Below are 18062 nucleotides of genomic sequence, written 5' to 3'. Positions count from 1 at the left end.
TCTTTGCCCTACCCCCAGTGCTGGGTAGCCAACCGGGCTCAGTCCCTGGTTAACCTTCCTGCCTTTCATCTATCCTTCTATCTCTCTATAGGAGATCTAGGAGATCTCTCTGTAGGAGGAGATCTTGGAGTATGCGTGTTGTGTTTGAGACCCTCGCCAGAAAACTTTGATTGACCAAATCCAAAGAATACAAAACATAGCGGCAAGGTTCGTTCTTGGGCGATACAAGCGAGAGGAGAGCTGCACTGCAATGAAAAGTGAGCGCGGATGGTAAGCGCTCTCGTCTCACCGAAGAAAACTGCGTCTAAAATTGCTATTTAGCACATATAATAACAAAACCGGAATTAATAGAGACACTTATTTTAAACCACCGCACTATGTATTTAAGAGAACAGATCATGACTTTAAAATTCGAGAATACCGAACTAGAACCAACCTTTATGCTAATTCATTTTTTGCCCAAACTGTAACAGAGTGGAATCGATTACCTTGTGACCAAGTGTGCTGCGCGAACGAAGATGTGTTTTTTTCGAAGTTGTAACCCCCTGCTTGCACGCCCCCGGGTAAAGCGGGGTATCTCTGAATAAAGAACAAAGAATAAGGAGACATGAATGGGTGTACATATCACATAACCAGTAGGTAAGGCTGTCTTCTCGGCAAGGCAGTAGCAGCCAGCACCCGTAGAGTCGGGAGCAGCGGCAAGGAAAGCTTAAATTTAAATAAATAAATAAATAAATAAACAAACAAACAAATAAATAAATAAATAAATAAATAAATAAATAAATAAATAAATAAATAAATAAATAAATAAATAAACTCTGCGTGCTAAGTTAAAGCTCTTTTTTTTCTCTGTCTGGAGCCCACTCCTGTCTCTTAAGCAGTGTATCTTAAAACGCACACCATACGCTTGCTGACGCTGTTTGCCAAGTTGGCTTCGCAGCGCTATAACTAAGTTTTCGGCGAAGTCAACTGTGTAGAATTAGAATGTCCGGATGTCTGGAATGTGAAGTGGTGATGATGTACGCGAAAAAGTTGTATATATGTATGGGTCCCTTGCTCGAAATAAAGATTGTTGCAAGTTAGCGCTTGTGTGTGTCACGTCTCCCTTTCGTCCTTGTCTTTTTCACGCGCTAAAAGCCTCACGCTGTTAACGACGAAAATACCAAAACGAAAGAAAAAAAAAGCAGAAAGGATATGGGTGGGGGGAGGCAGACAAGGCAAGGCGTAACCACAGCCCTAGTTGGAGGCTTAAAGGAGGCATTAAGTAACCATTGTCGGAATGAAGCGCGAAACAGCACAGTTTGTATCTCCGTGCTATCTTTCAGCACTGTGTACTGAAACGTACGGCGTCCTTACCCGCCGATGTCTCCCGCTCGCAGTGTCCATTCAGTGCACGGACGCGAAGATAGTGGTGTACGTGAAGACGAGCCGGCCCTTCCACGGTCGCATCTACGCCATGGGACGCAGCGAGACGTGCAACACGAGCGTCCGGAACAGCCAAGCTTTTCGGCTCGACCTCTCGCTCACGGGGCAAGACTGCAACACACAGTCAATGGTGCGTTTGCTCTCGCCAATGGGAAGCGTATACGGGGCTCCATCTGCACGTGCCAGCAAGCACTTATACACCGTATCCCATGTGTAACGTCGGCGCAGGTTAGTGTGGCATGTACAGAAGCAAATGATTCTCAGATGCATCGCCTTGGACGGCGTCGTTGTGTTTTGGCCCAGTCGAGCTGGAATCCCGCGCTGAGGTGGCATGCAAAAGCAAAATAAATATGTAGAGCACCAATAACACTTTAAATGTTCATGGCCGACCGCTACTGACCGATGAAGAGGTTCACGTTCATGATATATAGCAGTGCACGGCAAAACGAAGTTACAGAAAGGGGAAAATATCGGATAAGCGCTGTCCCGCTTCTCCTCTTTCTGCCTCTTTGTTTTCCCGTGCGCTGCTGTCACGGACAAGTTCCAACTCGCCCGATTCGCCATTCTTTTGCGGTTTACGTTCTCTGGAGGAGACCAGAGGCGGCTTGCACGAGCATTTAATGACGAAAATAATGAATTTAAGAACGCGTTCTTAAGTGTTCCCTATACGACTCCTAGTCCGCACTAGAACGCGTTCTTAAATTTGTTATTTTTTTTCTGCTATTAAATGTTCGTGCAAGGCGCCCCTGGTTGTTTAATGCCTGTTATAGAGCATTATGAAACATGTTACCGGCTCAAATTCTAACAGGGAGTACACACAGAAAACACAGAGGCTGGTGGTGTCCGTTATATGTCGTATTATGTTATTTCTAACGTCTGTGTTATAGATAGAAACGTTGTTATTGTACATCTATTTTGTACATGTTTTCGGGCATGCGACTATTAAATGGCAGCTGAGATTAATTTTTTCTGAAAGTCACACGGTAGAATAAAAATGACGTAATGATGCAGCATGTGAACAGACAAGCAGAGAAAAAGAAAACAGCTGAAGTTTGTCTTCGTATGTGTTTCTGGATGCGAAAACGTGCGGACAGAGGAGGGTAATGTACACACACAGTCATATACTTACATGAGCAATTCAGCGTCAAAAAGTTTACAGTGCGATTGAATCTTTGTACACGAATAATGACACTCCGTATTTATGCGGGAAGTAAACTTTCCAGAAACGTGACACAAAGAGACATTAGTTTAAACAATAGTTTAGAAACTGTGCGCGAGTTTATCAAGTGCACCTTCTGTCTCAACTCGTCGTTACGAGCGTGGCTCTTCAATCTCCGACGCATTGGTTCTGTGTGCGGTGTGCGCAGCCTGGCAAGTGTATGAAAACGAAAAGCGCGCTGCTGTCACTCAGCTGCAATAGAGCTGTAGTCTCGTATGTAGCGTACTCTTATGAAACCGCCTTCTGTCGCGAATCTTACCTCAAAGAGGTAACATGTAATTACATCAAAGAGCTCATAACAACAGGTGGCTCCTCCTTGCCTCTTAGTTGTTGAGTACTTTGGCAAGTTCGCTTGGATTATAGCAGACTCTGTGCAGCACACAACTTCTCAAAAGCGACGCACTATCGTTGACTAATGAAAGGCGAACAGCAGAATTCAAACGCGAACAGACGCACTCACATACGCCGAAATGTGGGAACATTATTTGATTGTTAATGTGGGCTAGTTACTCGACTATTATTGTTATGGAAGCAGCGGACTTCTAGCCACAAAATCGAACACAGAAATCGAAAAAAAAATTTTTTTTTCGTCCTATGTCCGACCTCTATTCACGCAGACTAGTATTCCCCTAGCTGAAGCAAAATCTTCGAATTCTCTTGGTCTGATTTAAGTTTTCCTATTCGGGTTGCGTTTGCCCATGGTAGTACAAAAAAACAAGAAAAAGTCATATTAGCACTGTGTCGCACGAGAACCGCTGAGCTGTAAACACGGCAGTTGAAGTTTACCGTTGCATAAAAGCAAGACCGCAAAATGGGATGAAAAGACAAACACACTTGCGGTGTGTATATAGTAGCTGCTTCGTTCTTCTAACTGAAATAAGTAGGATAGAAATACCCCAGCCACAGGTATCGAATATTTCGCGCGAAAATAATAGACGTGACATTAATAACAAGAATTATAAAAGATGCAGCTACGAAAAAAAAAATTCCTGCCATCGTGCTGTTTTAAGAAAATGAATCATATTACTGTTGTATCCGTTTTTTTTTCTCAAAAGGCCGCTGTCTCGTGTTTCAGGTATTAAGCGTCCCGGCTACTGCATCCCTTTGTTCTCAACAGGCTACAGGTGATTAATACAATAATAATTAAAAAGAACAGTGTAAGTCCAGGGGTGCGTCAACGCAGACCTCAGTAAGTTACTCGCAGCAGTCGATACATCTACGAAAACAGTTATGCCATCATGCTGTTTTAAGAAAATGAGTCATATTACTGTTGCATCCTTTCTTTTTCTCAAAAGGTCGCTGTGTCGTGTTTCAGGTATTAAGTGTCTCGGCTACTGCATCCCTTTGTTCTCAACAGGCTACAGGTGGTTAATACAATAATAATTAAAAAGAACAGTGTAAGTCCAGGGGTGCATCAACGCAGACCTCAGTAAGTCACTCGCAGCAGTCAGTTCTATAGCTACCACACATATACGACACTCATTACAGTTATTTGCATTTTCCTCTAGAAGTCTTGCGGAGACCATATTAGTGTTGGCGCATACACCACCCACCGCTGACCACCGGTCGACGCGATCACGAAGATTCGCTTTTTGTGTTTTTGCTCTACTCTTCTAGGGTGGCGTATACACGAACACGGTCGTACTGCAGCACCACAACGTGGTCCTCACCAAAGCAGACAAAGTGTACAACGTGCGTTGCACCTACGAGACCTCGTCCAAGAACATCTCGTTCGGCATGATGCCCGTGAGGTAAGCGACCGAACGCACGTTCGTACTCCCTTCTGTCCATATTCTCGCGCTTATCTCAGCAGACCTCTGGCGGTAACTGGAGCAGTGATCTCGATTTCAGAGACCCCGACACCACCCAGATAACGGCCTCGCCGGAGGCGCCGCTCCCCAAGATCGTCATCTTCGGCGTCGACGGAAGGGAGGCGTCCACGGTCAGGATCGGTGATCGGCTCACCTTCAGGATCGAAATACCTGAGAGCAGTGAGTGTACGCAGCTGCAGTTTTCTAGCGCTATACTATAGAAAGCACTAGGGAAAAAAAAAACGTCGGTGGCCACGGTAGGCTTTGTATTATGTTAGTGCAACGTCAATATGCAAACACTGTCGACTGTATATGGCAGAACCACCAGACTGACATCCGCCTTGGCTGGAAATGTTCATTACGGTGATTGTCGCAATCTGGAACCCGTTGACACACAGAAAAAAAATTTGCGTGAGTGCCATCCGTGATTAAATATCGCCCTTGCGAAGGCGTCGTTATCAGGGGCCCTTTAACGTAAAACTATTCCAGCATGTTTTTATTCCAATCTCCTGACGTCAAATTTGCGTAAGCGCCGACGCAAGCATCGGGAGGTGACCCACCAGGGTTGTCTCAAGAGACCAATCAAAAGCTTTCCTCGTTTATAGGTCACTTTTGTTTGCTTTAAAAACAAATGACATTGCCTACGGTGAGCTGCTTGTCTTATCTAATTGACTGACAAGAGGCGAAGATCACGCTCAAGTGGAGAGGGATTCGATGGGGCTGAGCCAGCCCACTGAAAATAGATAAACGGAGGAAGAGGGTGGTGCCGACGTCTGCGATTGGTCCGCTTTCCGTTACTTGGCTCGAGGTGGCTGGTTGAAAATTGCGGCGGCATGCAACGGAAGGTTAAAAATGCCGCTAAAACGGATCTTCAGTAAAGAAGAGTTGTCAGAGCGAGGTCGTAAACGTGCCGAACGTGCTTGAAAACGTTACACGGCCACGCAAAAAGGTTTATTGCACGCAAACAAACACATGCACTCCGGCAGCTGCGAGTGCCTGAGCGATCGGCGGCAACTATCTTTTATTCCTTTCGGAACGGGACAGCCTGCGGCTATTCAGAAAGAAATTCAGTTTTGTTCGACATATTAATGGGTCTTTAACGCGCACGCGTCATTTTGACGCAGTGAGTTTTCGCGGTTTTATGACGTCGCGTGACAGGCAGGTGAAGTGGGTGCAGCCAGAAACTTTTGACCACTAGCCGAGGGTTAATGGCTAAAAGGCGTCAAATCAGAAATAACTATTTTCTTTTTTTCGGTCCACTGATGCATAATCAGTGTGTACGCGTCATATCAGATGTGGAGGTATCGCGGTTTTCGTGACGTCACGTGAAAGACAGGCGAAGTGGGGGTGATTGAAAAAAGTTTTTGACCAAACGTGGAGGGCTGATTGCAGAATTGGAATAGAAAAGTTTGGAATAGCTTTTTGTTATAGCGCCCCAGGTCGATTGCTAGCATCAGTGGCAGGCGCCCAGACCCCAGCCAATGACAAAATGCACTTACGTAAGGAAATCTTGTGAAGGCGGATCTAAATCATTCTCAACCTTGTGATACGCACTGTAAAGGTTAGTTGGAGTGAGCGGACAGACTTCATTTGGGAAAGAGAAAAAGAAAACAGAGTTTCTTCAAATGCAACAAATTAGTCACGACAAGCTAGCATTTCCTGCAGCGGAAAAGACGCGAGAGCATATAAAGCAAAGAACGGATTGGAAAGAACGTCGGTAGGGATTATGCCGGCCAAACATGCCGTTATCAAGGCAAAAACGCACGAGCTTTCAATGAAGAATAAGAATTCTGTGCACCCGCCGTGGTTGCTCAGTGGCTATGGTGTTAGGCTGCTGAGCACGAGGTCGCGGGATCGAATCCCGGCCACGGCGGCCGCATTTCGATGGGGGCGAAATGCGAAAACACCCGTGTACTTGGATTTAGGGGCATGTTAAAGAACCCCAGGTGGGCGAAATTTCCGGAGTCCTCCACTACGGCGTGCCTCATAATCAGAAAGTGGTTTTGGCACGTAAAAATCCATAATTTAAAGAATTCTGTGCATTTGCCTATGCACTGTGGCTCCAGCACGTGTGAGTCTTTTTTAATAACTGCGTATTCGGTAAAGTAAGGAGGCCTTGTAACACGAGATAATGGAGTCATATTACATCAGAAATAAATGATATAGTATTATATTATTATTATTATTATAAGTGAGATAGTAATCATGTATACGCGTCACGCGCGTTTCTGCCGTCGCTGTCATGTCGCGCATAAAGCGTGGTTTCGATAACATCTTGGTTGCGCTCCGTATGCTGTGGGTGCGAGCGAAAGTATGCGAGGGTAAGCTGAGGATGATGGCTCGATCTCGCATGCGCAAGGGAGGAAGGCAGGGAGGAAGCGCGCCGTCTTCGTGCGCAAGGTATACCGAGGACGCTCTACTCCGGCGGCGGCTGCGTATGGCGCAGCTGAGCGCGGCCTCGCGGGCCCCATCTTGAAAGCAATCTGCAATGAGTACATAGTCTAAGTGCACCGAGGGCTGAAAGCTTTCTGTGTGCTGTATTCCTGCAGCTTAGTTCGCGTTGAAGCGAGAGGCAGCACGAAGGTCAATTCGTTCGCTCCTGCTGCCACTCTTCCCTACGCCAGGCTTTTGACAGCGAGTGTACGCGGTCATCGAGTTTGCCTGTGCGCTTGACACCGTGCTTGTTTATTTAGCTAGTAAGCGAATGCTTACGGGTTTATTTGGCTGATAAAACTACTCTCCTTACTCCGTATACTCTCTAATTGCTATCGAAATCGATGCTTCGCATTTCGAGGCCTACTGCGACTTTTTTTGTGTCAGCGATACGGCTGTTACTATCCGCAGCAATGAACATCTGTTCTTCGCGCTATGGTTGGAATAAGCCCGCATTTGAACAATTCAAGGGCTATTGTTACGGGTCTGTTTTCGGTGCGCAAATGTATTTGCGCACGCTGGCACCGTCTTTAAAGAGTGTACCTGTCTTCTCCGAATAAAGCGAGTTGCCAGTGATGTTCTTTCCAGTCCAGTCGTTTCTTTACATGTTTTAGCGTTTTTCCACCGCGAGAAATATGAAATAACTAGACCAGGAACAAGTAGTGATAAGCTAGAAGTTCCTATAGGATATCAAGAAAATAACACATGCCAGAGCGGTGTTGTGTGGCTCCTTCTCTTTCAGTATCGCCGTTCTTCAAAATGGACAGCTGCATAGCACTAGCAAGGATACATTCATAATACAACAAATTAAAACCAGGAAACAAAACAAGGAAGCATCTGATACATAGCAATATATTAACTAATGTGACGTCAATCTTACAAGCCGTGTATGCGTTTTACTTCAATTCAATTGCAATGTGTGTAAGGTCGGAGTAATGTAACGGTTTATTCTGTTCCAGTTCTGTTCTTTTCACTCTTCACTAATGGCGCGTGTGGCGTACTGCGACGTTATCACAAGAATCAGCCGCCCATGAGCGGTGGGTGACATAAAGGGATTAAAAATGGCAATCTTTACAATCTGAAAAGCAGGCTACGAAGGAACGGCTTTTACTGTGTTAATCAGTCATAGGTACCCATCGTTATCGCCATTCGCATTGTAGACATGGTGTGAAGCTAAAAACTCTCTTACACAGCCAACATAGTCACTCCTGCATGCTTTTACGACAAGAAGAGAAATGTCAAAAAAAGAAAGAAAAGTAACCCGAGTGCAATAAGTGGTAGTAGGCGGAATGTTCATGAAATACCGAGTCGAATAAGTGGCAGGAAGAAGGTATGTGAAAGGCCCATATCGAGAAGTGTAGAAACGCTTGAACCATCAACAAACGCTTGTGGCAGAAAATTTAGGAATATGCTCACTGCCTCTTCGGAGTGCCTACAATAACGCGCATATGGCGTGCGCGGAGGTTACGTCTTAGGCATTTATCGTGCCAGGGCTGCGCAAGGCAAACCGTCTCACAAATGAAATTATGAGTTATGGCAGCTGCGCGCATTCATCTTTATTTTAATTTTACAGTGAAGCTGTTAAGGTAACTTCTGCAGCGGCTTTTACGCGGGCGGTGCGCTCGGTATCAAATGTCAAAGAACAGTCAGCAGCTTGCGTCGGGGCCCCGGGTTTGCTTTGAAGTGAAATAAACAAGAATTATAAATGTCACCTTACGTATATACGCCTCACTCGAATAGATAACCACTTTTCTTGCGCGGTTTATCGGAGCCAGTAATCCATAAGCGTTGTTTCTGATGCCGCGTTTCACTGGCTACATGTTGGAGGTCAGCTAGGAGGGGCGCAAATCGATAAACATTCTGTGGGTATCACGTATGGGCCTTTTGGCTATGATCAACTTTAGTAGACATTCATATGAGTACGTTCGTGCCGTGCCATTTCTTTAATGAGTTTAAAGGAAAAACGCAGGTCTCTGTACAAAGCTTGGATATAGTGAAGCTTATGAAAATTCCCGCCTACAGTGAAGGAATCGCACCAGATATAGTGGAGTTTGCAATGACTTGGATTGATTTCGGGAAGTGTCAAAACAGACCTCTTGGATTTACGCAAGGTGTGATAACTCCCTTATATAGCTGCACTGTCTTTGATGGGTCAGTTGCTCGTATTGGCTCACATATGCGAAAGTGTTTATTTTTTTTATTATTTGTAGAACAGGGGGATATGCACTCAACGTTATACGGAGTAGCCGAGGTATGTTTTACCCCAATCTTTCCACAGCAACTCATTTGTTAAAAAAAAAAGCATACGCTACGTATTGCCCCGTTGTAAAACAATTCTCAGATAGTTGTCAAAGACTTGTTGATACTTATGCCAGTGATATTAATTTAACTCAACAGTGCGAAGATCCATGTAACTTGGTTAATGTTTTACTGGAAAGGCTATTCCACAGTAAGGTTTCAAACCTTGTGGAATAAATTGATAGTCGCAATTTCTGAGACATTGCGCTCATGACATGCTATAACAAACAAACAAACAAACAAACAAACAAACAAACAAACAAACAAACAAACAAACAAACAAATAAACGAACGAACAAGCAAATAAATAAATGAAAGAACGAACGAACGAAGGAACGAACGAACGAACGAACGAACGAACGAACGAACGAACGAATGAACGAACTAATGAATGAATGAATGAACGAACAAGCAAGCAAACTAAGCGCAGCTTTGTTTCATTGTACTGTCGCGGGTAAATTGAATACAAACTAGAAATTATGAAATAAAACACCTTTCAAAAATAATAACACGAGAGTGCGGCTTTGTACCGCTACAATCCTGTCCACCACGATGATGCAAGCCTCAGTTGATGCGTAGGAGCGAAAGTATGTCGACATTACACAAGTCTTCAAAGCAGAAGCGAAATAACACGCTCTTCCTATCTTTAACTCGTTCGCATTTCATTTGCTCGAAATTGTACGCTTTATGAGCTTCTCAACAACTGGAGTGCACTTCCGGCGTTACTGTGGCTCTTTTAGAAGCTCTATGTTTTTAACGAAATACCACTTATAACAAACTCCATTTTCTGTCACGGTGATCTTGCTATACCAAAGATTCACTGTATTTTTGGTATGACAATAGGAAATGGGAAATAAGGTCGGTAAAAAAGAACTCTCCGCCGTTCGTTGATGAGAAAACTCACGGCGTACTTAAGTAGCGAACCATGCCCGCTATCGCATATCCTGCCACGCGAAAGCCATAAGCATGCAAAAAAATAATAAAAACTGCTAGCAGAAGATGAATTAAATCATGGTTCATTTCTTCTCATTTTACAGCTCCCTATGGCATCTTCGCACGGAGTTGCATTGCCATGGCTAAGGATGCTAGGAGCACGTTTGAAATCATTGACGAAAGAGGGTATAGCCGCTTTCTTATTCACTCATTCGCTATTCCCTTCAGCATGTGCGCCGCCAATGCATCGCAACGCTCTTTGTGTCCTTTCCCACAGCTGTCCTGTGGATCCTACCATATTCCCCGGCTTCATGCAAATTGACAGTAGCCTTCAGAGTTCCTACGAGGCATTTAGGTTCACAGAATCCTACGGTGTCATCTTCCAGTGCAACGTGAAATACTGCGTCGGCAGGTGTGAACCGGTGAGTGGTCCTCCTTTTCTGCCTCCTTGCACGCCACAGAAATGACAACAAAAGTGGGCAAAGAAGTAAACGGAGAGAAGGACAGAATGAGAGGCAAGAGAGGCGCGTTGTATAACTGCGGCACATCGCTGACTGTACATTTTGTCTCGGGACTAGCAGTTGCCGTCCGCATTAGACGAAACAGACTATTCAGGGGATAGCCGTGTGGTCGGATGGCATAGGAGAAATGAAGGTGAAAAGAAAGGAGAGGATGATGAGCCCCGCCACCCAACTTTCATGCACTAAGATTTACGGAAACTTGTCGTCACCTTTTTCGTTTGGCAACACAAAACGCTAAACATCCACTATGCCAAGACCTTCAGGATAGAGCCGCTGCACGCATACATGAAGAAATACGGTGGTGCAAAAATTTACTGCCTCCTTACGAATACTGGCCTACTTGCGCAACTCATCCCACATGGCGACTAGCAATTCCAGAAATAGTCACTTCAATTCCTGGAGTAGGTCGCAAATGTGATATGCCCGTAGTTGCGATAAAGCAATTAATTTTACCACACCTTTACACTAAGTATGTATATCGCATTCACGTGTATACCGATGGATCATGCTGAAAACAAAGCTCTACATCTGCGTTTTATATTCCTGCATACCAAGAGAAAAGATCTTTGCCAATTTACAACGTCCACAACGGCAGAACTTTACGCAATACTTTCTGCTTTACGTTACATATGTCAGCAGTAAGAAGCACTTCGCTGGGTAATTCTGAGTGACTCACAAGCCTCATTGCTGCGTTAAAATCAAATCAGCTTAAGAAAAGCAAACAGCACATTGACATTCGAAATACAGAAGACATACGCCATAGCGAAAGATCTACAACACGACGTAACTTTCAAGTGGATTCCAAGTCACCGTGAAATCATAGGAAATGTAACAGCTGATCCCATGTCACGTGCAGCACAAGAGAATGAATTATCACTGCTTCCTCTAGCGGCGAGTGATGCGCGATGTCTATTGAACGAACTATGCCGTAGATTGTCCAAGAAAACTTGGTTCATAAATTATGCGCAGAACTGTCAACTGTATAATATAGATCTTGGAATAAAATTAATTATTCCGCTTAAAATTACACGGTCTGTTGAAACAACAGTTCATAGGCTTCGGCTAGGCAATGCCTACACTAAAAGCTTCCTGTATAGGATAAGCAAACTTACAGTGCTACATGCTGATGTGAAGAGGCCGAAGAAGACATGGAACACCTTCTTCTACACTGTAAAAATCTTGATGTACCTCGCAAGATCCTTTTGGAAAAACTACATGACTTGGATAGACGGCAACTATCCTTAGGAAAAAGTTTAGGTCCATGCCAACAGAAAAAACTTTAAAACATCGCTGCGCGCGCCTTAGTACAATTTTTGGAGGAATGAAAAATATCACAAAAATATTAAGTCCTACAACAGTTATTGCTCGCATTGTCATTAACAGGCACCCTTAATTACATGTTCATTGTGTCTTCGTGTTCATATAGCATTTGTATTTGTTGCATTTAGAGTGCGACATTCAAGTGCCCAACATCTTCTGTGTGAACGTCCTGGTTTTGTGAACATTTATGCTGCGTGAACACATGTGTTGCGTGTGAACACTTCCGTTTTGTGAGTATGTATGCTACGTGAACTCTTCTGTTGCGCAAACATTTATTTATATTGCAGTACTGAGGCTTAGTACGTGAAGGTTCGTTCAGGTGTTTATTGGTTCAGTTTGATGATTATTGACGACTTTTCGACAATAACTATTATGTAAGAGAAGAGGAGTAGCCGGCACCCCACATAGGCGCCAACCTCTCCTTAAATACATTTAATAATAAAAAAAGTTGAAGATGATGGTGGCAGTGAAACAGAAGACAAAGATGCAAATTACCTTAATAGAGCATCTAATACTTTCCTTAAAGTCTACATACTTAAAGGCTTGATATCATCAAAGAGAAATAGAATAGAATGGCGGGTATAGTGTCAAGTTAGAAGGCAGACAACGAACACTGCGCACTATTGTGCTTGTGGCGAATTGAACGGTTAATGACTCGTTGCGTATGTGTGCGTGCATATACTTTGAACTTCTCTCCATTTCATTTTTCAGTCCCTCTTTCCCCCTTCCACAGCGCAGCAGGGTAGACAATCGGGCTCTGCCTAGTTAATATCACTTACCACTTTTATCTCTCTCTCTCGCTTTGCACGCACACGCGCGGTTGCGCAGCTGCACGGATGCAAGCCGTCATCGATGGCTGAAGACTTGAAAAACTATAGCGGCCCCCAAGTGCCTTCCGAGTCACCTATACCTAGGTTTAACTGGGAACTGGGAGATGGCCAGAGTCTTTTTTGCTTGAGTCTTTTATTCCAGACATACATGCATAGGTACATGTTTGAGAAGGAGGCAAAAAGAAAACAAAGCCGCTAAGTCGTGGTTTGATGGTGTTCCCTTCCTTCATGTATACATCGGTACAGCGGTACACAGACAATAAAAGCAGATAGTACGGGTCAAAGCTATTTACAAGGAAGACTCAAAACAAGCTTTATGCTGCAGCATAAAATGAACCATACAATAAACACAATAACATCTCATTGCGGAAATTCAATACATACTAGAAAGAAATAGGGGCAGGGCAATGCACATAAATTTACGAAAAATGTTTTGAAGAGATCATAAGAAATTGCGCTGATCGAGGTGTAACACGAGCCAAACTTATATATATATATATATATATATATATATATATATATATATATATATATATATATATATATATATATATATATATATAAGTTTGGCTCGTGTTACACCTCGATCAGCGCAATATATATAACGAAGTATGTTTTGGAGTTGGAAAGCCGTGGTTGGTACGCGGGAGAGACACAGACAAGTATTCATGGTGTCAGGTAGGGTGGTAGTGAATGCTGGTGTGGAGGTGTGCAACTTTGGATACGAATAATATTCCGTCTTCAATCGGTGATTTTTATAGCTGTAAAACACGGTAACGGTACATGTTGGATAAGCGCATGATGTTACAGGCGGTAAACAGTGGTTCAGAGCGTGTTCTGCAAGGCACGCTAGCAATTGAGACAAGCGCATTCTTCTGCCTAAATGACAGCTGCATGATGCTTTTCGATGTTGTACTGCCCCATACCAAATGCACTATTTGAATTCCGATACAAATAGTGCGTGGTGTAACGTAAGCTTTGCTTTTACAAGTAATAAATGCTGGAATTTTTTCATGATTCTAAATATACGGGCAAGCTTACCTGCAGATGCTCGGTGTGAGCATCCCATAACATGAATTCATTGAAATGTACTCCCAGAATTTTGACTGCGTAATTTCTAAGGCATTGCCTCGTAAGGTAAGAGTAGCGCTAACAGAAAGAAGTTGATTTTTAGCTCTCAAAAATGTTTCTTTAGTTTTCTTGGAGTTTATAAGGAGAACATTTTTAATAGATCAAGGGCTCAACTTGTCTAAGGCGCTATTCGCTTATTCGACAAAATCATTTTCATTAGTACCTGATAAAAATAAACTCATGTCGTCTGCATATTAATATATTGAATATTAGTATCTATCTATATTAAGACATTAATATAAATAATGAATAGCAAAGACCAAGCAGGCTATATTCAGGAACGCCGTGTTTAACAGTGTAACAGGACGAGTGATCGTCGCCAATAACCACATATTAAACACGATGGCGCCAGTAGCTAGGCATTAAATCCAAGAAAATACCTCGCACACCATAAGGCACACCACAAACGCTTTAGAGACATCTATAAATATTTTTAAATTAATTATTTTGTTTCATATATTATTAGGACTTAATTCCTTTTGCTTGAGGAATGCAACTCTACTAAAAAAATTTTCTATAAAATCATACTGTTTACTGGTTATTACACTATATTTTTGAAAGAAATGAGAAAGATGCACATAGGTAATTCGCTCTAATCATTTGAAAAAAATTGGTAAAGTGGATATGGGCCTATAATTATTCAGAACTGCCTTAGCACCTCCTATATGAAGAATGACTGCTTTCGCCTCTTTCCAACTCTGATTGAAAAATACCGCTACTGAGCGACCCATTTTAAATATACGTTAGGATTGGGCAAATAACATCTATGACACATAATACAGGTTGCATTCTTAATCCAAAAGCGTCTGCGCATTTGCTGACTTTCATACGCCTAAACGTGGAGACTACCTCATCGCAATCACACTCAATAAGGCCTATGGTATAATGTGCCGGATCTTTCCCGTAATCAAGAACACTAGTGTCATGCTCACTTTTAATAAAAGAGGTGAAATGGTCGTTAAACTTCTCAGTTAAGTCTCTGCCAGCACATCTAACACCGTCAATTCTAACAGAAACAGGTGAGCAAGGTCGTTCATAACCTAAAAGCATGTTTAACCTACTCCAGCGGACCTTTAAATTACTAATACCTTCAAATAGGGGTAATGTGATATTCATTTTTAGATTTCCTTAATCTGACACTTAGTTTATTGCGGAATTTTTTGAAAAATATGAAATTAAGGAGGTCGCGAACTGGCAAAAACTTCTGGTATAGCTTGTTCTCCTTAGAAATCACTTTATGGTTGCGGGACGTTATCCATGGCTCATAAGCTTCCTTCGTTTTTTGTAATCCTGTATGGGAATGCTTGATTGTAAAATAATGTTAATTGCTTTAAGAAAAAAATTAGAGGGATCGGCTGCAGTAACGTGGCTACGCAGTGGTGTCCAATCAAAATACAATAGCATGGACCGAAATTGTTCTAATGAGTTGATGTCAGTATTCTGTGTCTTAAAGCACTGGTAATGTGAAATTTGGTTAAAGAACAAAGGGACATTACATATCAGAAACACAGGGAGGTGACCACTCAGTGATCTATTAACTCCTGCAGAGATAGATTCTAAGAATGCTACCTGTGAAAACGTTACAAAATATAGCCGATTTTACGCGCTGTCTTGTTTCTTTTTCATTTCTTCAGTTCTCCACGCACCGATCTTTTACAGCGAAGCTGCCTATAGCTAGGATCCCGGTATTTATTCGTGGCGTAACGTCGACAGAAAACTATCCGTCATCAATTACTCATACCTCCAAATGCCATGGCTCATACCCCCGTAAAGCAGAGGCTACAAGCACTCAGCAAATTGAAGCGACCAGTGCAGACATTCTTTGGAGTCACGCATACAACATACAGAACAGCATACGTTTCATTAAGTATACGCTTAAATCAAGAACAAGCTCAACAAATAAGCATCCGAACCAAATAATTGATGACAAGGCGCTCCTGCGCCGACATGCAATGCGAAGCACGGAGCGCTCCCCCGTATACGTTTCCCCGTAAAGATTACAGTTGCGCAAGCTGCCGCGGTGACGGCTGCTTGCGAAGTGGGGAGTGACGTCCCTAGCCTTTCGTATACAAAATGAACAGCCTATCAGCTGATTTCAATGCTGTTGCAGCACCGCTATGGGCGGTGGCGTGCTGTCAAATTTACCATTACTCCCATTAGTACCATTACTCTAAAATAGCATTACTGTTATTATTCTAAAGCCATAAAGCATTGCATACCCCCCTCTCCAGTTGTAGTGGTGGCTTTCAACCGCGTCGCTGCATATCCCCTTTCACAGGGCCAGGATGGCGAGTCAATTTTTTTCTTTAGATCAACTTCACTTTTGAACGAACGTCGAACATCGACAAAAAAAAAATATCATTGCCAGCGCGCTAGAACTCATGTCGTTTGTTTCATCACCATTATCAGATATAATCTGAAATACTGAAGAAACACTGAATCGAGAAGAAAAGCGGTGTTACTTTGGTATTAATCTCAAGTCCGCATGTTCATCAGTGCCAATTTGCAGCTGCGCTCCGGTTTAACTACTCCGGTTATAGTACAACCACCACCTCTTCCGCGCTCTCCGTCTACTTATCTCAACGGCGTGACACTCCCCCCCCCCCCCCCCCCCCCCCCTCCGTCCTCCCGCTCCCGCGACAGTCATATTTAAATCTCATTAAAGAATAAACATACCGATAGAATCAGTTTAGGTACACTTCCCGGAGAAAATGACGCACGTGCGCATTGCGTTGTACACGCGCTTTATCCCCCTCTTCTTGTTTCCCGACATCTAAGTTTTTATGAGACTGGTGCGCGTACACGTGGAATCAGAATGTAACATGGAAACGAAAGGTAGAAGGGCCAGTAACTATGTAGATGTTAAAACAGTGAACTGATGAATGTGCTATAGGGTTATAAGCTTGTTATGAAACCCATGTCATTAAAATTTTCTTTTTTTTTTGCATCATCCGTTGTGCCGAAAGTATGTTCCCAGCAATTGAAGTTGCAGCGTCTTAGCCACTGACGAAGGGCGAGTGGAACGTGAAATAAATTTAAAGCATTACCCCTGGATATTGCGAGTGTGCCTCCGTATTCGTTAAACAAAATTCCTTAATCGCGTTGAACGTTACTCAGCTACGCCACAGGAGCGGACACCTCCACAGCTAAGTTGGCAGAGCTCGTTGTCCCTCTCTTTGCAAGAGGGACAGAGGGAGAGCAAATCCTGTGCCAGAGGAAGGGGTTTCCACCGGACCGTTTTCTGAAGGCATCACGCACGTCGCGCATACACGATGCATACGTCAGCTTTTTGTGCACTCATTCGGTACAAGCGGGGTGAGGAATACTCGGCCAGAGACGGCTGAAATGACATTTTGTCGGCGCATTTTCAGGTTGTCTGCACGCACGGCCGGGAGAACATTGAGTCGTGGGGACGTCGCAAGCGGTCTGCCCGTATTTCCAAGAGGACCACGGAGGAAATGACGCTCAGCCAAGAGATCCTGGTGCTGGACATCGGGGATGAACCAGCCGCCAGGTCCATGACAGAGAGGCCGCCCACAATCAACGGTGAGCGTCCAGCTGATCCCACATTGTTGACCTGCCCGAACGTCTAATTGAACGGATCACGGAAAGAGAAGAATCGCGGTTACATTTCTCATACGAGGCAGAAGACGCAATAAGGAAAGAAAAAAGAAACGTTATCCGATAGCTTTTCCTTCTCGTGATCTGCTGAAGCTAACGATCTCGTTCCGCCGTTAGTTTTTTATTTGAGGTCCAGGCAAGAGGGATACCCTCAGTACGACATATATGTAAGTCCTCGCAGAAGCGCGCTTGCTTCTTTGAATGGATGCTATTGGCGTATTTTGTCCTTTGTTACACGCGCACTCTTAGTCCATTGTGATCCGAATATGTCTTTTTCGTAATTGTTTGTAGTTCGTGTTAACCATTGCAGTAGGTTCAAAGAGAAATAATGGAATCCATGCCGAAGGAATGAAATGTTTCGGTTGTCGCAGGACAAGTGGGAATAATAATGATAGCGTTTAGGTAAGTATATATATGAGCTGTTAAGGAAAAGCTGTGATATACAATGGACGGAATGCCTCTTTCCGTATTATTTATGCGTTGAATGAAGCCGTAAAGCAGGATATGTCGACAGACGACG

The 18062-nt window shown here is 43.5% G+C and overlaps 1 protein-coding gene across 2 annotated transcripts in view; it reads left to right on the top strand.

The window, feature by feature from the left end:
• tyn (trynity) overlaps positions 1-18062 on the top strand; it is a 94433-nt gene that overhangs the window by 75432 nt on the left and 939 nt on the right. The window contains exons 8-13 of one of the 2 annotated variants that reach the window (XM_055062997.1): positions 1380-1555; positions 4262-4395; positions 4481-4635; positions 10224-10305; positions 10397-10541; positions 17293-17467. In XM_055062997.1, coding sequence (XP_054918972.1) covers positions 1380-1555; positions 4262-4395; positions 4481-4635; positions 10224-10305; positions 10397-10541; positions 17293-17467 — 867 coding nt within the window. The remainder of the gene's footprint in view (positions 1-1379; positions 1556-4261; positions 4396-4480; positions 4636-10223; positions 10306-10396; positions 10542-17292; positions 17468-18062) is intronic. The other variant, XM_055062998.2, reaches the window with a different exon arrangement.

Source organism: Dermacentor andersoni, chromosome 1, assembly GCF_023375885.2.
Source record: "Dermacentor andersoni chromosome 1, qqDerAnde1_hic_scaffold, whole genome shotgun sequence".
In the NCBI taxonomy this organism is placed as follows: Eukaryota; Metazoa; Arthropoda; class Arachnida; order Ixodida; family Ixodidae; genus Dermacentor; species Dermacentor andersoni.
This window is presented reverse-complemented; position numbering and strand designations above follow the sequence as displayed.